General features: G+C 36.3%; 1 protein-coding gene across 4 annotated transcripts in view; it reads right to left on the reverse strand.

Moving 5' to 3' along the window:
• The window catches only part of STAG2 (stromal antigen 2), a 72,389-nt gene that overhangs the window by 9,700 nt on the left and 41,836 nt on the right, over nt 1-20,853 (reverse strand). For all 4 annotated transcript variants that reach the window (XM_051792724.1, XM_051792713.1, XM_051792715.1 and 1 more), the window contains exons 7-25: nt 19,460-19,664; nt 17,102-17,253; nt 15,787-15,860; nt 15,549-15,672; nt 14,355-14,453; nt 14,178-14,257; nt 13,549-13,656; nt 12,592-12,703; nt 11,866-11,983; nt 11,045-11,148; nt 10,070-10,162; nt 9,794-9,883; nt 8,544-8,747; nt 6,977-7,047; nt 6,610-6,697; nt 6,424-6,504; nt 3,321-3,413; nt 1,190-1,364; nt 646-785 (exon numbers count right to left, since the gene is read on the reverse strand). In XM_051792724.1, coding sequence (XP_051648684.1) covers nt 646-785; nt 1,190-1,364; nt 3,321-3,413; nt 6,424-6,504; nt 6,610-6,697; nt 6,977-7,047; nt 8,544-8,747; nt 9,794-9,883; nt 10,070-10,162; nt 11,045-11,148; nt 11,866-11,983; nt 12,592-12,703; nt 13,549-13,656; nt 14,178-14,257; nt 14,355-14,453; nt 15,549-15,672; nt 15,787-15,860; nt 17,102-17,253; nt 19,460-19,664 — 2,211 coding nt within the window. The remainder of the gene's footprint in view (nt 1-645; nt 786-1,189; nt 1,365-3,320; nt 3,414-6,423; nt 6,505-6,609; nt 6,698-6,976; nt 7,048-8,543; nt 8,748-9,793; nt 9,884-10,069; nt 10,163-11,044; nt 11,149-11,865; nt 11,984-12,591; nt 12,704-13,548; nt 13,657-14,177; nt 14,258-14,354; nt 14,454-15,548; nt 15,673-15,786; nt 15,861-17,101; nt 17,254-19,459; nt 19,665-20,853) is intronic.

Consider the following 20,853-nt stretch of genomic DNA (forward strand, 5'->3'; position numbering starts at 1 on the left):
CCCAATTAGTTATTTAGAGATTCAAAATATATGTAGGGCACTCAGACAGATAAGAGCAGGCTGCCCAAATTTTAAATTTTTTAAGGTAATCACCAAGGAGCAAAGCTTTATCATGTTCACAGAATGAGAACTCATACTACTGCGCAGCTGTGAATCCCAGGAGCCAAAAGGGATTTTTATATTTAAGAAAGATTGAAACAGATATAAAGGTAACATGGGGAGAGTGGGACTCAAAACTTGTTTCTCTTCTACAAAGTTTAAACTGAAATTATTTGATGAGGCTAGACATTAGAGAGGATCTTTGGGAGAAGATTCTCAAAAGGCCTGCTAAACTAATAACTGATTTAAAAATATACCATCAATCAGGATAAGAAAATAAATCTATTAAAAACAACATAAAAAAATAATGAGCAAGTTTCTTTCCTCCCTCCCTACCACCCACACACTGGAACTGTGAAACTTATCTCAGTCATTTTTACCCCTGCATACAGAAAAAGAACTTTTAAAGGCCTACAACTCTGGAGTTTTGAATTCTTCACATTTTGAATCAGTTATCTTGTAAGGTAAAAATTAAATAATAGTTTTACAATCCACAGCTACCATATTCTAGTAGTTTTACTAATGATCACTAAGCTTCAGATTTACCTTCATATATTGCTTGAAAATGTCTGCAGCTGTGTTCATTTCCACCACAGTATATACAATGAGCTTACAGAAAGCTGCAAGTAGATTTCTTCTTTTGTGCAATGCTTCAATTTTGCTTGCTTCATCATCCTGCTGTCCATCTGGAAGAGTTCAGAACATGACAACTGTCAGGTTTAAAGGCTTCATATTTAAGCATTTATAGATAAAAGTGATATGGTTAGTGGTCAGGATTCAGAAAATCAGATCTCAATTCTGGTGGCAGTGCACTTCACTGTCCACTGTCAAGTCTCTTCCCCGATATCACTGCCTATTAAACCAAACCTTTACTGTGATTATCCTACGTGTTCCCAAACCAGCAAATGCTTTGATCAGCTGCTGACATTTAAAAGCCAAACCTACCCCTGTGCCCATGCACAACCCTCAGTGACAAAAAAAACACCACAACAAAACACCACAAAATCCCACCCAAAACCCAGAAACACACAGGCAAATACATATTAATTAAAGGTAAATAATGTAAAAGGAACATAAGTTTTGTACAAACCAGCACTATTGTTATCGTCATCCTGATCAATGAAGACATGATCTAAAATAAAACTGAGTAGTTCAGACTGCAATGAAGAATCAGGAGTGTAAACAAGTGGCTCCAACATGTCACGTCCTCCTGTCATAATCTGATGACTGAAGATCATCAACACATCACACAGAATTGTGAAAGCCTGTTAAAAAGAAACCTTAGTAAATACTTGCTTAGAAAGTCGATTTTATTTAGAATAATGTATTTGCACTTGACAAAATACTTAGAGTCCAGCAGTGTACATAGGCCAGTGAAATTCTGAACAACTACAGAGGCCTCCTGGAAGTCAAAATGTGCACAGTTTCTTGCAGCAGGTTCCTGTGTCAAGTCTGGGTCTCCAAATAAAAATACTGCACAGACGAAGCCAACTAAATATGAAGACATTGTGAGATTAAAACATGAGGAGCCTGAAACTCCAGAATTCTGCCTGATGGATACTACATTAGGTCACTAGGGACACCAACCATAACAGTCTCCTTTTTGCTTTCTTTTTTTAAAATTGTTTTGATCACATTTGTAGAACATCTAATAGCTGAGGTCATTCAACCCCTTTAAATCATAATGTCTTACTTCCAGAAGTCCAACTACCTCTTTGTTTTGCTGGCTAACTTGTGTATCTGATGTCAGACTTAAATATCTGTACTCCACCTTCCTGGAAAGTTCAAATGTCTCAGTACCTGACACAGACTGACACTCTTCAAACTAAACAGACCAAGGCAACTCTAATCTCTCAAGTACTTCCATGAACAGATCTGTTCTCTAACTCCTCAAAGTGAATATTACTAATTTCCTGGTCACAATTTCCTGCTCCTCTGAAGTCCCTTCTGCCCCTTCATGACATTAGAGAAGAAAAGTGGAACCAAGGCTACTGTACCCTAAGTGACAGGTACCCTGTGTAACTGGGTAGTTCTAGTTTCTAGAGCATTCACCAGACTGAGAGTTATACAGCTTTTTAAAGAGACCTACTCACAGCCTCAGTAATTTTTGTTACTTGGACTTCCACACCCTACACCTTGTGACTATTATACCAGATAGCTCTTTCACACAGAACACATCTATTAACTTTCAGGGATATTCTTGTTCTAGCAAGAGTTTCAAAAGCTGCAATTGTGCGACTCAGTGGACCAGATTTTCAACTTCAACCAGGTTATTATTATCTTTAGAAGCAGAGAGGCTCCTGGCTTTCCATTTGTTTAATTAAACCGTCTACCTAGAAGATAATTTGGTCCTTCCCCAATAGAGAGATCCTGCCCTTCTTTTTTTTATCTTAGCATTCTCAAGATTGTTAAAGGCATTTACTTAGAATTAACCCCGCTATCAGTAACCTGTTCTCTTCACTGGGACTTCAAACTCCTATGAGTGAAATGACCAAAGAACTATTTGACCACAGACTGGAAGAGACTCAGTCCCTTAAAGTATTTAACCTTTTCCTTTGACCCTGTTATCCTCAGAACAAAGTGTTTCCCAATATGATGTCTCAATTCTTTTTGAAACAGGACAAAAAAAAATACAGAACAACCCCCAAAAACTTCATGCCAGCATTTCTGAGAGAGAGAGAGAGAGAGACAGAGAGAGAGAGTGTATTAATGGTTCTCCAGTGGATAAGCACACAAATATAATTGTAAAAATGTGGGAATGTAAAAGCATTCAAAGACAGAACTAAAAAAATAACTTCTCTCAAATTGCTGTCCTTAGCTCTTCCAGTTTTGAGCCTATGAACCCACAGTCAGCTCCACAGGAGATGTGTGGGCATGAGCACACGGTAAGCAAGAGATTTGAAATGGAACTCTCTCACTTGAACTTAGAAACCAGAAGGTTTCTACAGTGCACCTGCAAAGTCATTATTTAAAGAAACAAAAAGCCCTTTGGAATAAAAGTTTTTGCTGCCTAAAATTACTAGAAAGAATCCAGTTTAAATTGATTCTCAAATCCTACCTACATTACCTGAGGAGGGCAAGCATACAAGTACAGTGTGTATTCACACTCCAAGGGCGTTCAGCCTGAACATGCAGGACATACCACATTCCCACATAAGTACCAAAAATTGCTTTAGAAGTATAATATTAGAAGACTACCAGTATAAACAACAGTCACTAACCTGTTCCTTAACAGCAGTGTTTACATTGGTCAGGTAGTGTTGACAGATTTGACAGAACACTCTCATCTGCTTCTTCAGACGTAGAAGATCCTCCTTCAAAGAGAATGATTTCATGTAACAGTTTAACTTTTTGATTTTATAGTCACATTCAGTACATGAATTTTCACAGAGTATTCCACCACAGACCTCCTGTGTAGTGGTAACATTCAAGTCCAGTGCATTATTCAAAAATCACTATTACAAAAAAAAAAAAAAAAAAAAATAGCAAGCAGCAATTTCCTCACTTTGGTCATCCTGTGTGGTGCAAAACAAAATGGCAGTTGGAATGAAAACCACAAAGTTATTTATTAAAAAAGTAGTAACAAAACTCCCTCAAAATCAAACCTAAAAAAACCAAACACCTGCCCCCACCCAAAAAACATTCCAGAGCATAAAGCATTTTCTCTTTAAAATATTGTATTTTCAACCTAGAGGATAGATTTTAGGCAGCTGCTTATAACTAAAAAAGACCAGGCTACATGGTATTATTTTGGTTTTTTAACTCACTGCTTGAGTATAAAGTAGAATATCAGATGGGAGTTGGTGTTTTCTTCCCCCATTCACTGGAAAACAAAACTTCCCAAAAAGTACATTTCTGAGCAAATAAAGTATCAGATTGGTAGAAGTCCCACCCACATGTGTGACACACTTGGTGTTACTCAATCACACGAAGATTGTAGGCCCTGTAGAACTGGGGAAGTGATAATACAAAACACCAGCTGTGTAACCAGCATCAGCCCAAACAAAGATGAACTACCCCTGAAAGAAGTTTAAACTCTCCCTGCAATCTAAACTGAAACAAGGCTCTTCCTTCAAGAAAGCAGGTACAACATATGATTTAATCTCAACAGGAACCACAAAAGCAACAGCTGCTTCTTGACAGGAATCTAAGTATAAAATTATTTTAGAACACCTTTCCCCCATAAAAACTTTTGTCTCAGATTACTATGCTGTTGTTAAGAGAATTACACATGGGACTATTTTCTTTCTTTCATACAGAATTATTTATTTACATTTTTATTAAAATTGAACTGTGTAGTCTTTAATTTAGCAGCCTGTATTATGAAGCTAATTCCCATACTTTGTCAACCTCTTCACAACAGCACACAGTTAACACCTAATATTGTCAGAGAACAAAACACCCCAAACCAACCAACCAAAAAAACAAATAAACCAATCAACCAAGCAAATCTTTAGGCACAGTACATTTCTGTCACTTCTGGTTCTCTGTCTATTTTTTGCTGTTATATTCCATTGTCAGAAGTCAATGAAACTTCTGTAGGTACCTGATATATTTGGCAGCAGTCAAGCAGTTAAATAAAACAAAATAGTTGTAGTTCAGAAGTTAAACCTAAAAGCTTTAATTTACAAAAATTTATTATGTAGAAGCAGAAAAAAGTCTTAATAAAGGACAAGTTCTCAAATAAATTATTTTAATTCCTGGTGAAAGTACTGAAAATTACATTTTACTGCAAAACAGCTAAGTTAATCTTTATTTCTAAACTGTACTGTCAGTATTTCACTCAGCTTCTGCCATCAGGCTTGTGATAAAGCTTTAATCACTATTACAAAAACCTCAAGACTGTTTACCCTGTAAAGAATAAGCTAACAAAGCCTCCAAATCTTTCACACAGGTAAATGCTTCTCAACAATCTGTCTCCACTTCATATCTGATATTTGGGGTTGGAAATGTGTAAAGCCATTAAAACACAGACAGGCAAACTAGCCAGCCAGTGTTCAAGTTCACAAGTAGTTAACACACCTTCAGACTGTAATAACTCACTGGACTAATGAAGTCTCAACATGATAGGGGAAAACCACCATAATCTGGCACAGGTGTTCTCTGTTATAAAATCATTAGTTACAGAGCATGATTTTCCACTACTGCATCTACCAGGAGCTCCAACTACCACACCCTAAAATGAAAATAATTTTAAAAGAACAAATCTATACATCCTCACATTAAAATGGATTATTAATTAATCTTATATTACTAATGCCATGAGTTCTCTTTGTTATCTCCCTGGTAAGCTGTGGCAGTCACGTACATTAATTACAAGTATGGCAATCACAGTGTTTAAAAAACTTGAATTCACTTATCTCCTCTCTGACATAAAGAAAGATGGGTTAACAGTAACTCTAATAACAAAGTGCAACTCCAGCATAAATTTCCAGTAAAAGAGTACTCTTCTCTCAGGACTGTGGAGAGCTTCCAGTATGTTTGATTATAGTGGGTTTTTTTTTTTCAAATTTAAAGAAATCATCAAAATGTTTCAGCACTTACAAACTCCACCCTAAACCATCTAGCCTTTCAAATAACTGTTTTTTCATGAGGCAGTTCAGACAGCCAACCACCTGACCACCCCCTTCAAGCAATGCTGCCCAGTGGATACAGGAAACCTTAATCCTTCCTCCAAGATTTTTCAAGAAGTGAAATTAGAAAGATGACATTTGCAAGAGCTTTGCCCTTCAAGATTACTATACATAGAACCAGAACAGGCCCTCTCATGACTCCCTCAGAAAATCTCAAATTTAACTTCATCTTCTTGTGCCTTTATTTAACAACATATTTAAAAGACTGATGAAAAGCAAAGTGGAATTGCAACATAGTGACCAATAAGAATACTATGACAGTGTGCAAATTCTTAGATCTCACTGACTTGTCACAGGTAGTTCAGTTTGTAAACAAATTCAAACTCACTACTTGAGAGTGGTAAAACTGACCACACTGTGTTTTATAATTTGCAGTCTACCTCTCCTTAGCATTGTTATTATGCCTGATATCATATTTATTTACAATTACTTTAAAATTCTGTCAAATTAAACATAATGCTGTCATTCAAATAATATAAACATAACAACTGAGGTAAACACCACGTTTGTAAGTCAAGCATTTAACTGCTAAAACTATGAATTTGAATGAACTTATTAGAAAAGCAGAATTAGGTAGATACCACTATAAAGAAAATTCTTAGTCTCAATTAATTCCATCACAGCTCTCACTTGATGACACTGCAGCTATGTACAAATGTTTATTTACTAATACAACAGGAACAAGGCATACCTTTGTGGAACTGCTTTCAGTAACTTTTGCTAGCTGCCAAAGGATTACATAATGAGTACACTGCAGTGCATGAATAACAATCTGAAATCAAAAGGGGAAAATACATTAGATGACAAAGGCCAAAAAAAAAGACAGCAACAAAAGCTATTTGTTGTTGTGCCTGAAGAACACATTTTAACTACAGACCTGTTCTGGCATGTCTCCATTTTCAATGCCAGTTTTCAATAACTTGTAGTTGCAGCCAAACAAGTCCCATCTTGATAGGTCATGAGCACTGGAAGCATCAGAAATGAAGCAAAATGTAATTTAACTAATACCATTTCTGCAATTTGAGATTAACAACTACTAAAAGCTTAACTGGCCTAAAAAAAATAAATTAGTGGAATCAAGACCCCAACCATAAATACCTCCCTCCCAACCACCACCAACACACACAAAAAAAAAGCCAAGCAAAAAACGCCCGTGAAGTTGCATTGAAAAGAGATATCAAATTAAAAACAATCAAAAATAATGCCCTACACCACAAACCCCAACAGGTGTGTGCAGAACTTACTTGTGAAAAGCAGTGATTCTCTTCAGTGTTGACAAGACTTGATATGCATCATCTTCATCAGGTTCCTCCCCCTATTTAATAATCACACAGTGAGGTATCTCAAACACTCTAAGCAAACTGGGGAGCTTACTAAAACCAAACACAAACTGGAGGGTGTGATGGGGTGGGGACCTGATTCTAAATTATTTATCAATGTCATATTTGCTTTCAGAAGAGTTAGAGAGATAAGGTATCAGTTCAGGTCTAGAGATGGACTCAATGACCATAAAAGGTCTTTTCCTACCTAAACGGTTCTGTGATTCTATAAAATAGCAGCAGAAGGAGAAAGAGGGGAGAGGGAAGGGAGAAGGGGGGGGGGAAAGGGAAGTCTAGGATAGCAGAATACAATGTATAATGTAGGTGCTTCTATTTTCTCTGAAGAATCCAGCAGAGGCCACTGTCAGACAAAAGACACTGGACTAGATGGGCCACAGGTCAGTACTTCAATCTTACTTTAATCACAGAAAAAGGTCTTTGACAGAGGTAAGAGAAGTAGTTTGTTCTAATCTTCCCACAAGTTCTGACAAACTTGCATTTAGTGAAAGAAAAGGAGTAAAAAGGAAAGGGTCCAAAAAGTATCTATTCATACATAGGATAAACTATCTGAGGTCAAGAAACTCCTCCTCAGTCGAGCAGAGATAATGCAAGTTTTACTGTTCTGTAGTTGCACAACCTTGTCAAAGAACTATGGATTTCAACACTTCCACCAGAGTATTTGCCATTTTCCTTCAAGCCAACTGACATCTCATTTCCTTGCTTTACACTCATTCTTTCTTTTCCTCACAAAGGGAAACAAAAGGATAACAATTCTTGTCTAGGGTTTCTAGACTGGAGTCCTAGTTCAGGACAAAGAGCGAGAGAAGAAAAGAAGCAGAGCCTGATAAACTACGTGCACCTAAGAAGTGTGGAGAATGAAGTTGTCAAAAAGACACTTCCTATGCTCCCTACCACCAATGAGGAGGAGAAACAAGTTTTGTCTGAATGTCAGAGATCCCATATAGTGAAGTTAAATACTCCAACAGAAAATTCTCACTTTTCAGATCAGTACAGTGTGGGAACAGTTATTTTTAAGCTACTAACTGCATCTGCTTGCACTCAGGAAGGGAGGGGGAGTGTTTTCTAGAGATTTTGATATTTAACAACACCAACATGCAATCACAGGCAAGACTAGCAACAGTAGTACATCTGAAGAAAACCATGGTGGAATTACAATACTACAACTCTAAAAAACAGAAACCTAAGAATAAAAAGTTTATGTAATTTCATTGTTCATCTGAAACTTATCTCAAATTTCCAAGACATTTGTCAAAAGGAGATCACACATAAGACTACTGCCCTAATATACAAGAATAGCCTGTGTTTACATAATCACAGCAATGATACAGTTCTGTTATTGCACTTGACTTAACAGTTCTGAAAGTCAGAGGGAAGCTCCCATCCCTCACTCATTGACTCACAGAGGAAGGCAGAAAAACATACTGGAAACATTTACAAGGGCAGGAAAAGTAGATCTTGCACATTAAAATACCTCTTGCAGGAAGTCTTCAAGAAGTCGATTAAACTTGTCTGCCAATTCATCTATTAACTGACTTCTTGCAATGTCAACCCTGTTAAAGATTGTGAATTCTTCATTGCAGAGAGCGTGGTACGTTTTGGAACAGGCTTCCAAAACATCTATATCTGTGTGTTTCTCCACAATATCCCGGATTTGTCGCAGTAAGGCATCCAAATGCTACAAGGAAGATGAGCCATAGGAAAAAAATATGTAGTCATATATATACACACACAAGACTTTCAATAAACCTTAAGTAATTTTAAAAGGTAAATTCGATTTATTACTTTTGTAACTATGATACAGAACACAAAACACAGAAAGCCAGTGAAGCTTCTGAGAAATTAAAAGTCTACTTATCAAAAAATAAGTAGGAGTTTGTCAAAGACCCAAGATTCACAGCATTTTAAAAAGTCATTAAAAATTTGCAAGTGTCTGCATGGTTTTATCTAATTTGAATTTCCACTGACAACTGAACAATACAGAAGAATTTACCTCCTACTCACACAAACATTTATACATGGTCTTAAAAGCTGTATAACTGAAGATTTAGTTTCATAGCATTCTAGTGTTGGCACTGGAGCCAACTTCAGTCGTTCTTATGGGCCTCCCCTCAACCTGAGCTGCTCTCTAGTGCTCCATCACTGCTGGCTATGCTGTCAACTACACACTTTATCACTTTTTGACTCTAATGCTTTCCAATTGCTTCACAATGCAATAGCACATCTGAGGAGGAGAAAAGAGAGATGAGAAGAGCTTCACCAACTTCATCATCACAGCACTTACAATGAAAGCAGTAACTACATAATTTGGGATATGGTAGTTTTCCCCTTTTTCACGCAATGAAGATGGTGGTTTACTAGTTTCAGTGATCAGAAAAAGAAATAACTTATAAGCTATTTCTACAAACTTTTATCTGCCAGGTAGCATACCTCAAGCATGATCATAACCCAACAATACATGTTCTCAAATAAAGTTCATCTAAGTGGCAAGATTTTCTGTTAAAACCTGCCAGACAGGCCTTAGAAAACAAACTTTCAGTATCTCTGACAACAGCAGCCAGTCACAGCTCTGAAGTCCAAGTCTCATTCTCAGTAAAGGTTACAATAAATAAAGTCTCGTTTACACAAAAAACCACATCTAGAATGGTGACAGAAATTCCAGTGACTAAGTCTAAATTCTGGGATTTTTCCTTTTGTCTTAAGTGTTACTGAATGTTACCTTACCTTTTCTAATCGTCCTGTTGTATAAATTTCCAAATCAAAGTACTGTGGTAACTGCAGTAAGTTGGTGACTTTCTCTGCATCTACAGAATACTGTAAAATTGGCAGGGAAATGAATTTAGTTGAAAAAGTCTTGGACAAAATAATTCAATACAGAACAAGCAAAAGACTACTAAGAAAAAAAATAATACTTGTGGCAAGCCATACCATTAATCACAGAAACTATACTTGTAAACATTTCAGCAACAGTCCATCAGCAAGAAATGGAATTAAACCCACCTTTGCTAGCAACTGAGGGAGTGCCACTGCAAAAAGTTCAGTAATTTTTGTCCTGTCATCCAGTTGGGTTTTCTTTTCCTTTGCTGTCAGCACCTAAAATATTGGTATTGTGAGGATTTTACAGCTAAAAGTTCTGGAGCAAAGTTTCACTATCATCAATGAAATGATGATTAGGTACACAGACCTCCAATATCACTGTAAAATACCAATGAAAAGCAAGAGAGGGGGGTATGCCATATCAAAAAAAAAAAAGAAAAAAAATTCAGCATTCAAAAATGCAATTCAAAGTTAGACCTCATGCTATGATTAAGATTATAGTGAAAACAGAAGTGATAATCTAGAATGATTTTTAAAGGTATTTTCCTGCAACAAAATACCATGACTGGAATGATAATGAAAGAACAGCAAACCCTTCTTTTTATCGGTATTTACCCAATTCATATGCCAATCTAATCTTCATACAAGGTTTCAATCTGTACCTAAATGGGTTCCTTACCAAAAAAAGCACCAGTCTTGAGAGCAGCTCTCTTCCCTGTTTAATGCCTCAGTAAAAGAGGGCTGCCTAAACTCTACAAAGTCATAAAAAAGCCAGTTGGTGGACTGTCCTCCTTCCAAGACACTATGGAGTGTATTTTTCTTTCCCTCATTTTGCTCTTGCTCACTGAAAATAGTTTTAACTTTTTCCAAACATTGATTTTTGTCTTCCTTTCCAAGCAATACTGCTTTGAAAATCAATTTTATATTACCTTTAATAGTACAAACAAATGCAGCAGTTCAAACAGCATTAAGCAAATACCAAAGTCCAGAAAAAGTGAACTAGCCAGGGCAGTTGGATACTGGAGGCTGTGGAGACCAAAGCTGAACTTCCAAACTCACTCCCTTCAGCAGCAACAGCCTACAACCTTTTCCTTCTTCCCACAATGTCCCCACAGAGCCATTCCCACATCTCTAGATGAGTAGCTTTTTGCTTCCTACCCTTTTTCCTGTTCCTCTTCCCACAGGAGGATGACATTCAGCCGCTTGCCGAATTGTACAAAGCATTATTTCGATCAGTGCACTTTCCTGTCTATCCGTTAAAGCTGAAATTTAAGAAACAGATGTTAACACACAGCTTGATTTTTCATCTTCCACGAGGATCAAAATATGTTTGGGTTTTTTAAAGGAAGACAGACAAGACATTTAGGCCAACAGCTCATTTCCAGAGGTGGGGATGGCAGAGGGGATAGAGAAAGTAAGTACCTTATAAAACAACAGCAGGAAATATTTAAAATTGAGAGAATATCCCTGGATGAGTCATAGGACAGGATGAAACAGATACCAAGTTCTATAATCATTTTAGTTTCTTTTCATTTTTTCAGAGGTCCATTCACTGGGACCTATGAATTACAAAATTATGCCAGGGGTTTTGTTTGGGTTTACTGTCATTAAAGAAATTACAGTATTTCTCTATGGTAGTTGTAACACTCAATAAATGAACCAGTTCCACAAGCAACTTAGTTTCTCTGATGTTGAAAGTGCAGCCTGAACTTGTGGAACAACAAGGCAGTGGGACTCTGCACGCTTATTCCTTCTCTTTTCTTTCCACCATTATTCTTCTGTCTCACTCCCATACCAGAAGTGATCTCTTTCTACTCTTCCCTACATTTTACAATTGGTATTACTGATTGATTTCTCATAGTCATGGAAACACAGAGAATATATGGAGACTCATAAATGTGAACATCTTATTTCCTTATACATCAAGAGTAACAGAAACTGCACAGGAACATAAACAAAGATCTAGAAAAATCTCTTACGTTCTTCTCCATTGAGAGGCTCCTCCAGCAGAAGACTGTTCATACATTCCCAGTCCTTCAAGAGGTCTGTTGCACAGTCCCACATGCTGTCCACAAGATAAGCAGCATGTTCATGCAACTAAAATGAGAACAGATTAAGTATTTGATCAGCAATAAAGTTCATTACAGAGCTATAATACAGGGTATTTCTTGCACTTGGCTCCTGCCTGTGGCAAAAACACAAAGCAAGTTTTGTGAGCTCTCTGGTTAAACAGAAGACTTTCTTCCCCAATTAACTTTAAAAGATGAATCCAGACCAACTGCTACAAAGAGCAGGGCTACAACATCTGTCAGAACTTGTGTGATAGGTAGGTAAGGATTGTGGTTGTGGGGTTTTTTTGTTCTGTTTCACCACCACCCCCCTTTTAAATCTCCTAAATCACAATTTCTTTACATCTATACATCAGCATGTAGAATGACGGAATATTTGTCAGAGTAGAACTCACAACCTGTCTCAAGACTGAACTGACAGATCCTTCAAATAAAAACAACCACGCAAAACAGTCTTTTAACTCCCAGGTTGCTCAAATAACAGGAAAACCCAGACACAGATTCATGGTTATTAATCAATGAGTGGGGAAGAGAAAAACAAGAAAATGAAATTTAAAAAAATTAAAATGAACCACAACAACAACACAAAAACCACACACACCACAAAAACAAGGATATCCCTGGAACACAACTTACTTCACTTTCCAAAAAGAAAAACACTAATGTCTTCACAAGATTAGCATTCGGACTTTGTCTTCCTCTCCTTTTAAGTATTCCATCATCTTCAGCATCTCTGCGGCTGAAAAGCCTAAAAGAAAAATTATTTCTTGACAAGTTTCTTCTTCGTTGCCTTTGCCACAGTCAATTCACATCAAGATACTGTTTTTTACACACTTAATACCTTGTTGCTCAGCTCCACGTTCTATTTTGAAAGGAATTAATTTGGGACAAGTATCATTTGAACGATTTCATATATGCTGAGTGGATATTTCGCTGACTGTTTCCAGTGGAATGTATAATTACAACAAAATGCTTTACAAACATCAGTGATAATTGCAGGTGCTTGAGGTCCTATGCTCCTCTTTAGCAAACTAGGTTTTCTCAATCTCCCCACATGAGACTTTAAAGCAGCAAAGAAATACTGGAAGAAGGTCTGAAAAGTATTAGATGAAAAGTCTATTTTGTTCTCCTACACACCTGAAATATGTTGGAATTTATTTTTTTTTTTTAAACAGGAAAATATTTTCTGAAATGGTCAAATGAGTCAACGGGGAGAGGGGGGCACAAGGGAGGAACCACAAATGGGAGAACTCTCGTTATGATGCAAGCCCAAGTTTAGACACCAAACCACATGAGCATTTTAAGATGTTTCACAGGAAGAATGGGAAAGGAAAAGACAGACGAACATTTTTATTACATTCCCTGAAGGTACAAGCTTTTCAAGTGCAGCCTTCAAAACTGCTCTGTATTTCCATTCAGAAAAACTACAACAGTTCAGAAACTACAGTAATGTTACAGTCTCTCTTCTCTCTTAAGGCCACTTCATGATTCAGTTTTTTCCTTTTCCTAATTAAAACTAACTAGAATTATAGTGTTAACACACACATGGAATTCTACAGGAAGAAGTTGTTAACTATAATTTCTCCATCTTACTTTTTGTAAAGAAATTCCCCTGCAGCAACTGCTACTGGCCGGTGAGCTGAATAAACCAGGTGGTAGACATTTTCACAGTCTTCTGCAGTCAGAACTTCTTCACTACTCCTGGGGTAGGGATGGGAAGAAAGAAAGAAGAAAAAGAGGCTGAGTTAACAGATTAAGAACTCTAATGAGGAAGATGAAAATGAAGGAGAATCGAAATGTTTTCCTTCAATTTGTCATGCTAAAACCCAAAGTCTTAGTTCCAAAGTCTTCCTGAACAAAATATACTGATCAAGTATAAGCTTTTGCTAGAAGGTTATGCTCCACAGTTCAACTACTGCATAATGTTCAGTAGATTCCATGTTCTTAATTTCAAACATTCTGTGATCACTTCAAACTATGGAGGTTGAATCCCAAATTCCATACACCTACCTAACTGTGGGACATAAGTAACAGCACTGTTCTAGTCAGATTACTATTACTTTTGAAATTCCCATTTATCTGAGTGTAAGATGCATAGATATTTCTATAGACTTCAAATGATCTGAAGTGTCATGCTGCTGGCCTAACCCACAGGGATTAGAAACATTTTTTAAGTTTCAATATCTGTTGTAAGTCAGATAAGAAAATATACATGTACTTACTGTAAAACAAGAGTGAGTAATTTTATTGCTTGGACTGCAACATCATATTCTTTGTCAAGAGTCATAGACACAATTCTATCCTAAGAACACAAAAGAAAATATTTTTCAAGAGGAAAGAAGTGTAATCCAACTTTAAAAATAATAATACTGTACCTAAAAATAAGAAGTTACACTAACCTTGAACCGACTGGTGAAGAGTTCCAATTTGGAATTAAGCTCTTTATTATAGTAAAGCCCTTGCAAAGCAGTTAGGCATTTGAGTCTTACTTCCCCTTGCTAAAATAAAAAATAAAGAACCAAATTAAAAGTTAACTATAGGATACAGATCTTCACATCATACAAGAAAGGTTTCTTTTACAGTCTGAATTAATTGAAATATTAAATGCTGTCCCAATATACTACCATCATTGTTTGTAACAAGCTAATGAAGGAAAAAATCCAAACAAAACCCCAATATCTTACTGCAGTTAGCATTTCTAAGTCAAAATACACTTGTTTCATTCTTTCTAAATGCTCAAGATATTTCTAAGTAGAACTCTATATGTTTCATTTCTATTAAATTAAAACTGACAACATCTATATCTGTATCACCAACTACCATCTCAGAATTAGTAAGTAGATAACGAGAGAAATACTCCTTCTGAAATACAAGATGTACTTAAGCAGAGGACATGTTTTAAGGTACAGACACAGAATGACTTTTCCAAAGTCTAGGACAACTGACTCCACGCAGTTTCTATCACCCCACTGCCAGAGGTTCTTGGTTTTTTATATCAAACCCACAAAGAGCACAGCACCAGTGAGCACCCCTCATTTGTGCCACTTCACAGTCAACAGCTTGAAGACTCCAATGCAAGGGCTGGGACAATGTGCTGACTCAACAAAATCAGGAGTATTTGCAAACTATGTCTATTGACCCCTCCAAGCAGAGAATAAGCTCTAGGTGGTAGTTATGAAGTAACAGCTGGAGGCACCCACCAGCACAAAAGGGGACTTCATGCTTTTTTACAGCTGGAGGAGAATGCTAGAAAGTTTCTTAACTTGGCAAAATAGGCTACAGGACTGCATTATTCCATATGACACGCACTGATTTTAAATAAGTATTCTAAAGTAGAAGTTTGGATCAGTAATAAATACAACAGACTATTTCTTTACAAATAACAGTTCTAAAAAAAATCTATATATACACTCTCTAAAAACAAGATTCCAGTCTAGTTTATATATATGTTGAAATGCCAGTGCTTTTGAGTAGTAAGAAAAGCAGTGACAGATTCAAATAGTTAGGAGATCTGAACCCAGTCCGACAAGATAACAACCAAAAGCATGGAGTTATGCTTCCTGGCTCTGCTCCTTTTCCCCAGTGCAGTTTACCTTGTCATGCATAGTCCACCCCACATATTTTAAGTAGCTGTCATTGAGAAAGGCGTCACTGTACATCTTCATCCATATTCCAATCTCTTCAATGCAGATGGCTCTGATTTCAGCAATTGCATCTCTGTGGAGAGAAGTGGGGCAGAAAGTTCAAACAGATCAATAATTAGAAATAACCTGCCATCAGCTTCCAAAATAAATTAATGAAGCTACAAATTACTTACTACGAGAAACTTACCGGTATCTGTGCACAAAAACACCTTTAAATATTGCATTCATCATGTTTTCTATTTCATCCTGATTTTCTTGAAGCTGAAAGAGTGTACATAAACAGTGAGGAGCACTTTTACAGTCAGATCAGATGGTGCTGATGCTACACAAACTAAATTAATGTTTGAAGTATGACCAACAAATCCTTTCCTGAAATATTCACAAATCTGTTTCACAGTACAAGATACTATTATTTAAGGAATTGTATCTATCACAGCATACAAACTTTAGTTAATTGTGACCACTGCAAAACTGTTCTTCAAGTGTAACAAAGACATCTTAGGTTTCTGAAAGGTCCTTCTAAGCTTATCTATAAGAAAACTTGATTTAATTTTCTTGTAACATTCCTGCCTTCTTCATTTATCTATGTATTACTCATATTAGGACTGGTCCTGTACACACATCCAGCACAACTATACTGAATGGGTGTTTAAGGGATCAGTCTCAAACTGCGAGATCTTTGCAAGACAAACAGAAGACAAAGTTGTTAAGTTTGAACTGTCAAGAAAACAAAAACCTTAACAGGTAACAACACAAACATTGAAGAGCAAAGGTCAGATGTTTCCTTTGATCATAAGAAAATTATTTCTAATGTCTAAAAAAAACCAAACAAAAAAAACCCAACCACAAAACAAAACAAACCAATTCAAAACAAAACTAACCCCCCAAGAAGCCCCTACATAAAACAAACCACCAATTCCCCCCCAAAAAAATACTGAAACCTGAATGAATTAGGGCTTTCAACAAGACAGCACTGTCAGCAGTGAATCAGCAAGTCTCTTTTACACAAAAGAAAGAAAATAGAAGTAGGCTGCATTTTCAGTTTTGACAGTGCTTTCTGTAGATCAAAAAAGCCTTATCTAAAGCCTTTAAACACACTTTCTGCTGAGATCGATATTGACATTATAAAAGCAGTACTTTGCTCCAAGAACCCAGAGATCATCTCTAGAAGCCAAAAATCAGTCAATGTATAGCAAATTTTGTTATGTATTCCAGCTTGGTTTAGGAAACTAGACAAGAAATTCAACAAAAAATTAGCTTTTACTAATTGCCATCTCTCTTACTAACTTTCTTATGACACTACTATTTTTAAGAGTCTACATTTATCTCAGAAAATCAGACAGTAAGAAGCACCTTTCAAAGTTTTTTAAACATTAAACATGAACAACTTTGAAGAATTAAACAGAGACTAACAACTACCAAAACATATTACAGACCAAGATTAATTATGAGTTGTCAGCTATGAACACTCATCACGTGCACACCAGCTAAGTTGCACCAACCTCCTTTCTTTTCTGTAGTAAGAGTTCCAGCCTATCATTAGCTCGTTTCCCAATTATTTTATTTCGTTCTGCTTCATACTGTCGCTGTGTGTTGTCCATGTTAATACTAAGATTTAATGCCACATTCACTAAAGCAGTCATCAGCTTCATGGCTACAAAAAAAAAAAAAGTGACAAGAATAAGGATTATTTAAAAGGTTCTGATCTAAGAAAATTTATAAACAAAAATCTTGACACCTCCTCCTGCCAACTCTTTCTGTATTTATGAAAATATATTCACTATAAATTTCTTGGTACACAAACTCTAGAAGTGTTTTATCAAGCACTGCATAATGACTAATCATCACAATAGATAAATACTTATTCTGTTCTTTTCTGTCAATTTTACAATGTTATAAGCATTATTCTTGATTGAGATATAGGATATGCTTCCTCCCCATAATGAAGGTAAAATGTAAGATTTACAAACAGCCTAGGAAATATTAAAAGAGTCTGTAAGACTGACACCATTCAACCTTAAATACACAACAAGTTTCTTTCTTCAAAAGGAAATGTCTCAGACAACCAACACCACCATATCACACCAGTCTTTTCTCCTCAATTTAATTTTAACAAGGGGCAGGTTTTTTTAAAGATTCCTTTATTAGCAGAGGAAGCACATTAGCCAGAGAACTGACCAAAATATGAAACACATTTGCATGGGCTTTTTGCTGTCTTTTTATTTGTAAATAAAAAGAAACTTGCACATAAAGCAACCCTTTTTAAAAGGGTGCAGACAAATATCCTTCTCCCAGAAATGAGGAGGAGGTCAATAGTGTACTTGCTTTTCTTGTGAACTTCTGTAACAAGGCATGAAAGGGCTTGCACTGGCAGAGTACATATGGAACATTCTTGTGAGTGTATCACCAGCATAAAGCTGATGAGCAAGACTTAAAGACAAGCAGTTATATTGAAATATCATCTCACACTGTGATCTCCAAGGAAATCAAGATTAAAGAACAAGTCTGAGCTCATCACAGAAGCCAAAATTACCACAAATAACAGTAAATATGGATACAGGGATTTTGTTGGCTTTCTATTCCATATAAAACACAACCTTCAAGAATACAAACTGTAAACTCAGATCAAACACACAAGCAATTACACAAAATCAACAGAATTGACTACTGATGTGAACAAATGCAAACAGAACTGCTGAAAAAAATATTTTGTATGACATAAATTAACATGCAACAGGGCAACTTCTGCAGCTTTTATTGAGGCACAACTCAAATAAATATTAAAAAGGGGGTAAAAACTTGCTTTTTAAGACCTAAAGTTTGTATTAGTCATATGTTACAATAGTAAGAATTGATGATAGAGCAGCATCTGTAAATGTGTTCCTCTCTCCATAAGACATGCCCAGGTTGGTGGGAGTCTCACAGCATGTGCAGTGTGCTAATGTAAACTCAAGAGAGTTATCAATGATACAGAACAGCTGATGGGACAGTCAGCACTGAAGCACCTGTAAACCAGACAGGTCCAGGGAAGGTAACAAGAACTATTTCCAGTGTGGCAAAAACTCAGTTCCACATACAGCTTAAATTCACCTTGTTCAAAGTAAAATTGCTACAATAACCTCACATAAGCTGAGGCTACACAATGCCATTCACAACCCTTCTTCAGGAATCAGTGCATATTTAGGACTTCCTTATCCAAGAAGCTTATCCTTGTCCATATAAAGACATATTTCTTTAAAACACTCTATACTTAATTCATAAGGGATTTCTTCATAATTTAACAGATTGGAAAAAAAAAAAATCACGTGAAAAGGTCAGTTACTTAAAACCATAAAAGTACTTAGTAACTGTATCACTGATGAAACATGCTTTAAAATTATTTTTAATGCAAAGACTGGAAATGCTACTTTACATGCTACCACAGCCTCAATATGCAGCACAATTTAATGTGTAGGAAAAATTGCATCCAACATAAACAACAACTTTAGACAATGCAGAGCATAAACAGGCTCAACTGGCATTTGAGGTTAAAGATCCCCACAGCCTTATTTATGACCAAAGACAAACTCGTAGAATCAATGGAAAGTCTCCTTCTATTTACTTTTTCTACCAGACTTAAAGGTAATAAAAATTAAGTACCAGACAGCTGGTGAAGAATGCTTTAAAATAATGCTGTGCTTTTCAGTAACAAAAACCCAATGAAAAGCTGTCCCAAACCAAGTTGCATTAGATGAAAACTGTATCACACAATGAAACTCGGCTGAATGTTGCATATCAAGAAGTCTAACCAGAAGAATCCTTCCCTGTGCAGCACAAAACATGAGATGTAGGCAATAAACAAAGAAATCCAATCCACTGACCTGCCAGTGTGCTCGTGTGCCGAAATGCTCTGACTTGGGAGTCTGACAGCCCCGTGAGCAGTGAAATGACAGTGTCCATCATATACTCATCATATATGATGCTATACTGACATTGTCGGACGAGTACTCCAATGAACTCACAAAAACTGGATTTGAACTTCTTCCACTGGGGGCCAGCCATAGTTAGTGGATAATCTCCACTATCCTATTAAAAAACAGAAAAGGAAACTCTTTCAAATGTCTTAAAAATGATTTCATGAAATAAAGATTAAAAAGAGATGGGTACAACTTTAAAGCCAAAACCTCCAAGGCGCTAAAAATGATACATCAGAAGAATGTGATTCCATAAATATGCATCCACTTTGCAGCTCAGGCTTGTAGCACAAAGACAACATTTTAACTACTAATTTTTCTTTCTTGTTCTGACTCCCAGAAAAGAAGAAAAAAAAAATTAAAATCATACACCTTACAAATCTGCTTCAGGTTCCACCAGAACCATCACACGAACAGCTGGGTGGCTGGCTTAGGAACAGTCAATCCAGGACCATAACAAAGTTTAGAGGGAGATGTTCACACATCAGACTGAAATTTCCTGATGTCACAAAATGACCAACTACAACACCTTGAATACAACTAATGTGTGTTCCTCTCCTGATCTGGGAGCCTTTACAAATCATGGTAAAATGACAAGGAGAAAAAAAAAAATTATTTGTGTCAGTGCTTCTATGAAGAGTTTCTTTAAGAGGTTGAACAACAATACAGGCTGAAAAATTAAAAAAGGACCCATGAAAAGGGATTAGAAATCAGAGTTGTTCATTAGAATTCTATTACAAGAAAAAGTGAGCATGACAGTGATTAAAAAAAACATGAGCAAACAGTCCCAGCTGTGGTTTTATAAATTTCATACAATATTGCCTTAGAGTAATCAAATCTATTTATGCATTCAGATATTTCTAAGGAACACTAAAATTCTTTTTTAAAAAAGGGTACCACATTTTCCCCTCAGTTAAAGTTAAGGATTGTTTTTAATGTGGGAGCAGGGGGATTATTTCTGTACTGGACAAATGTAGGGAGGAGGTTTTAAACCTACCTTTATGTTCTTTGGTACACAGGGTGAAAAGAATATCACTCAAACCCACCAAAAAAAAAAAACCAACCAAAAAAAAAAACCTCACCACCAAAAAACCCCCAACAACATATCTCATTTATCCCAATGCTCAGTGGACAGAAAGGGACAATTTAAAGGAAAAACAGTTATAATTCCCATGAAAGGAAAAGCATTAGTCTTTAACTGGAGAATAATCAAATTCAAAACCCCACAATTTATAGATTAATGAATGCATAGAAATAAATTTAACAGCCATTTTAAGAGAGAATTTAAGGCCTTACATACA

This window comes from Manacus candei, unplaced genomic scaffold (genome assembly GCF_025592945.1).
Source record: "Manacus candei isolate 608988 ecotype Guabito, Panama unplaced genomic scaffold, ASM2559294v1 h1tg000003l, whole genome shotgun sequence".
Taxonomy (NCBI): domain Eukaryota; kingdom Metazoa; phylum Chordata; class Aves; order Passeriformes; family Pipridae; genus Manacus; species Manacus candei.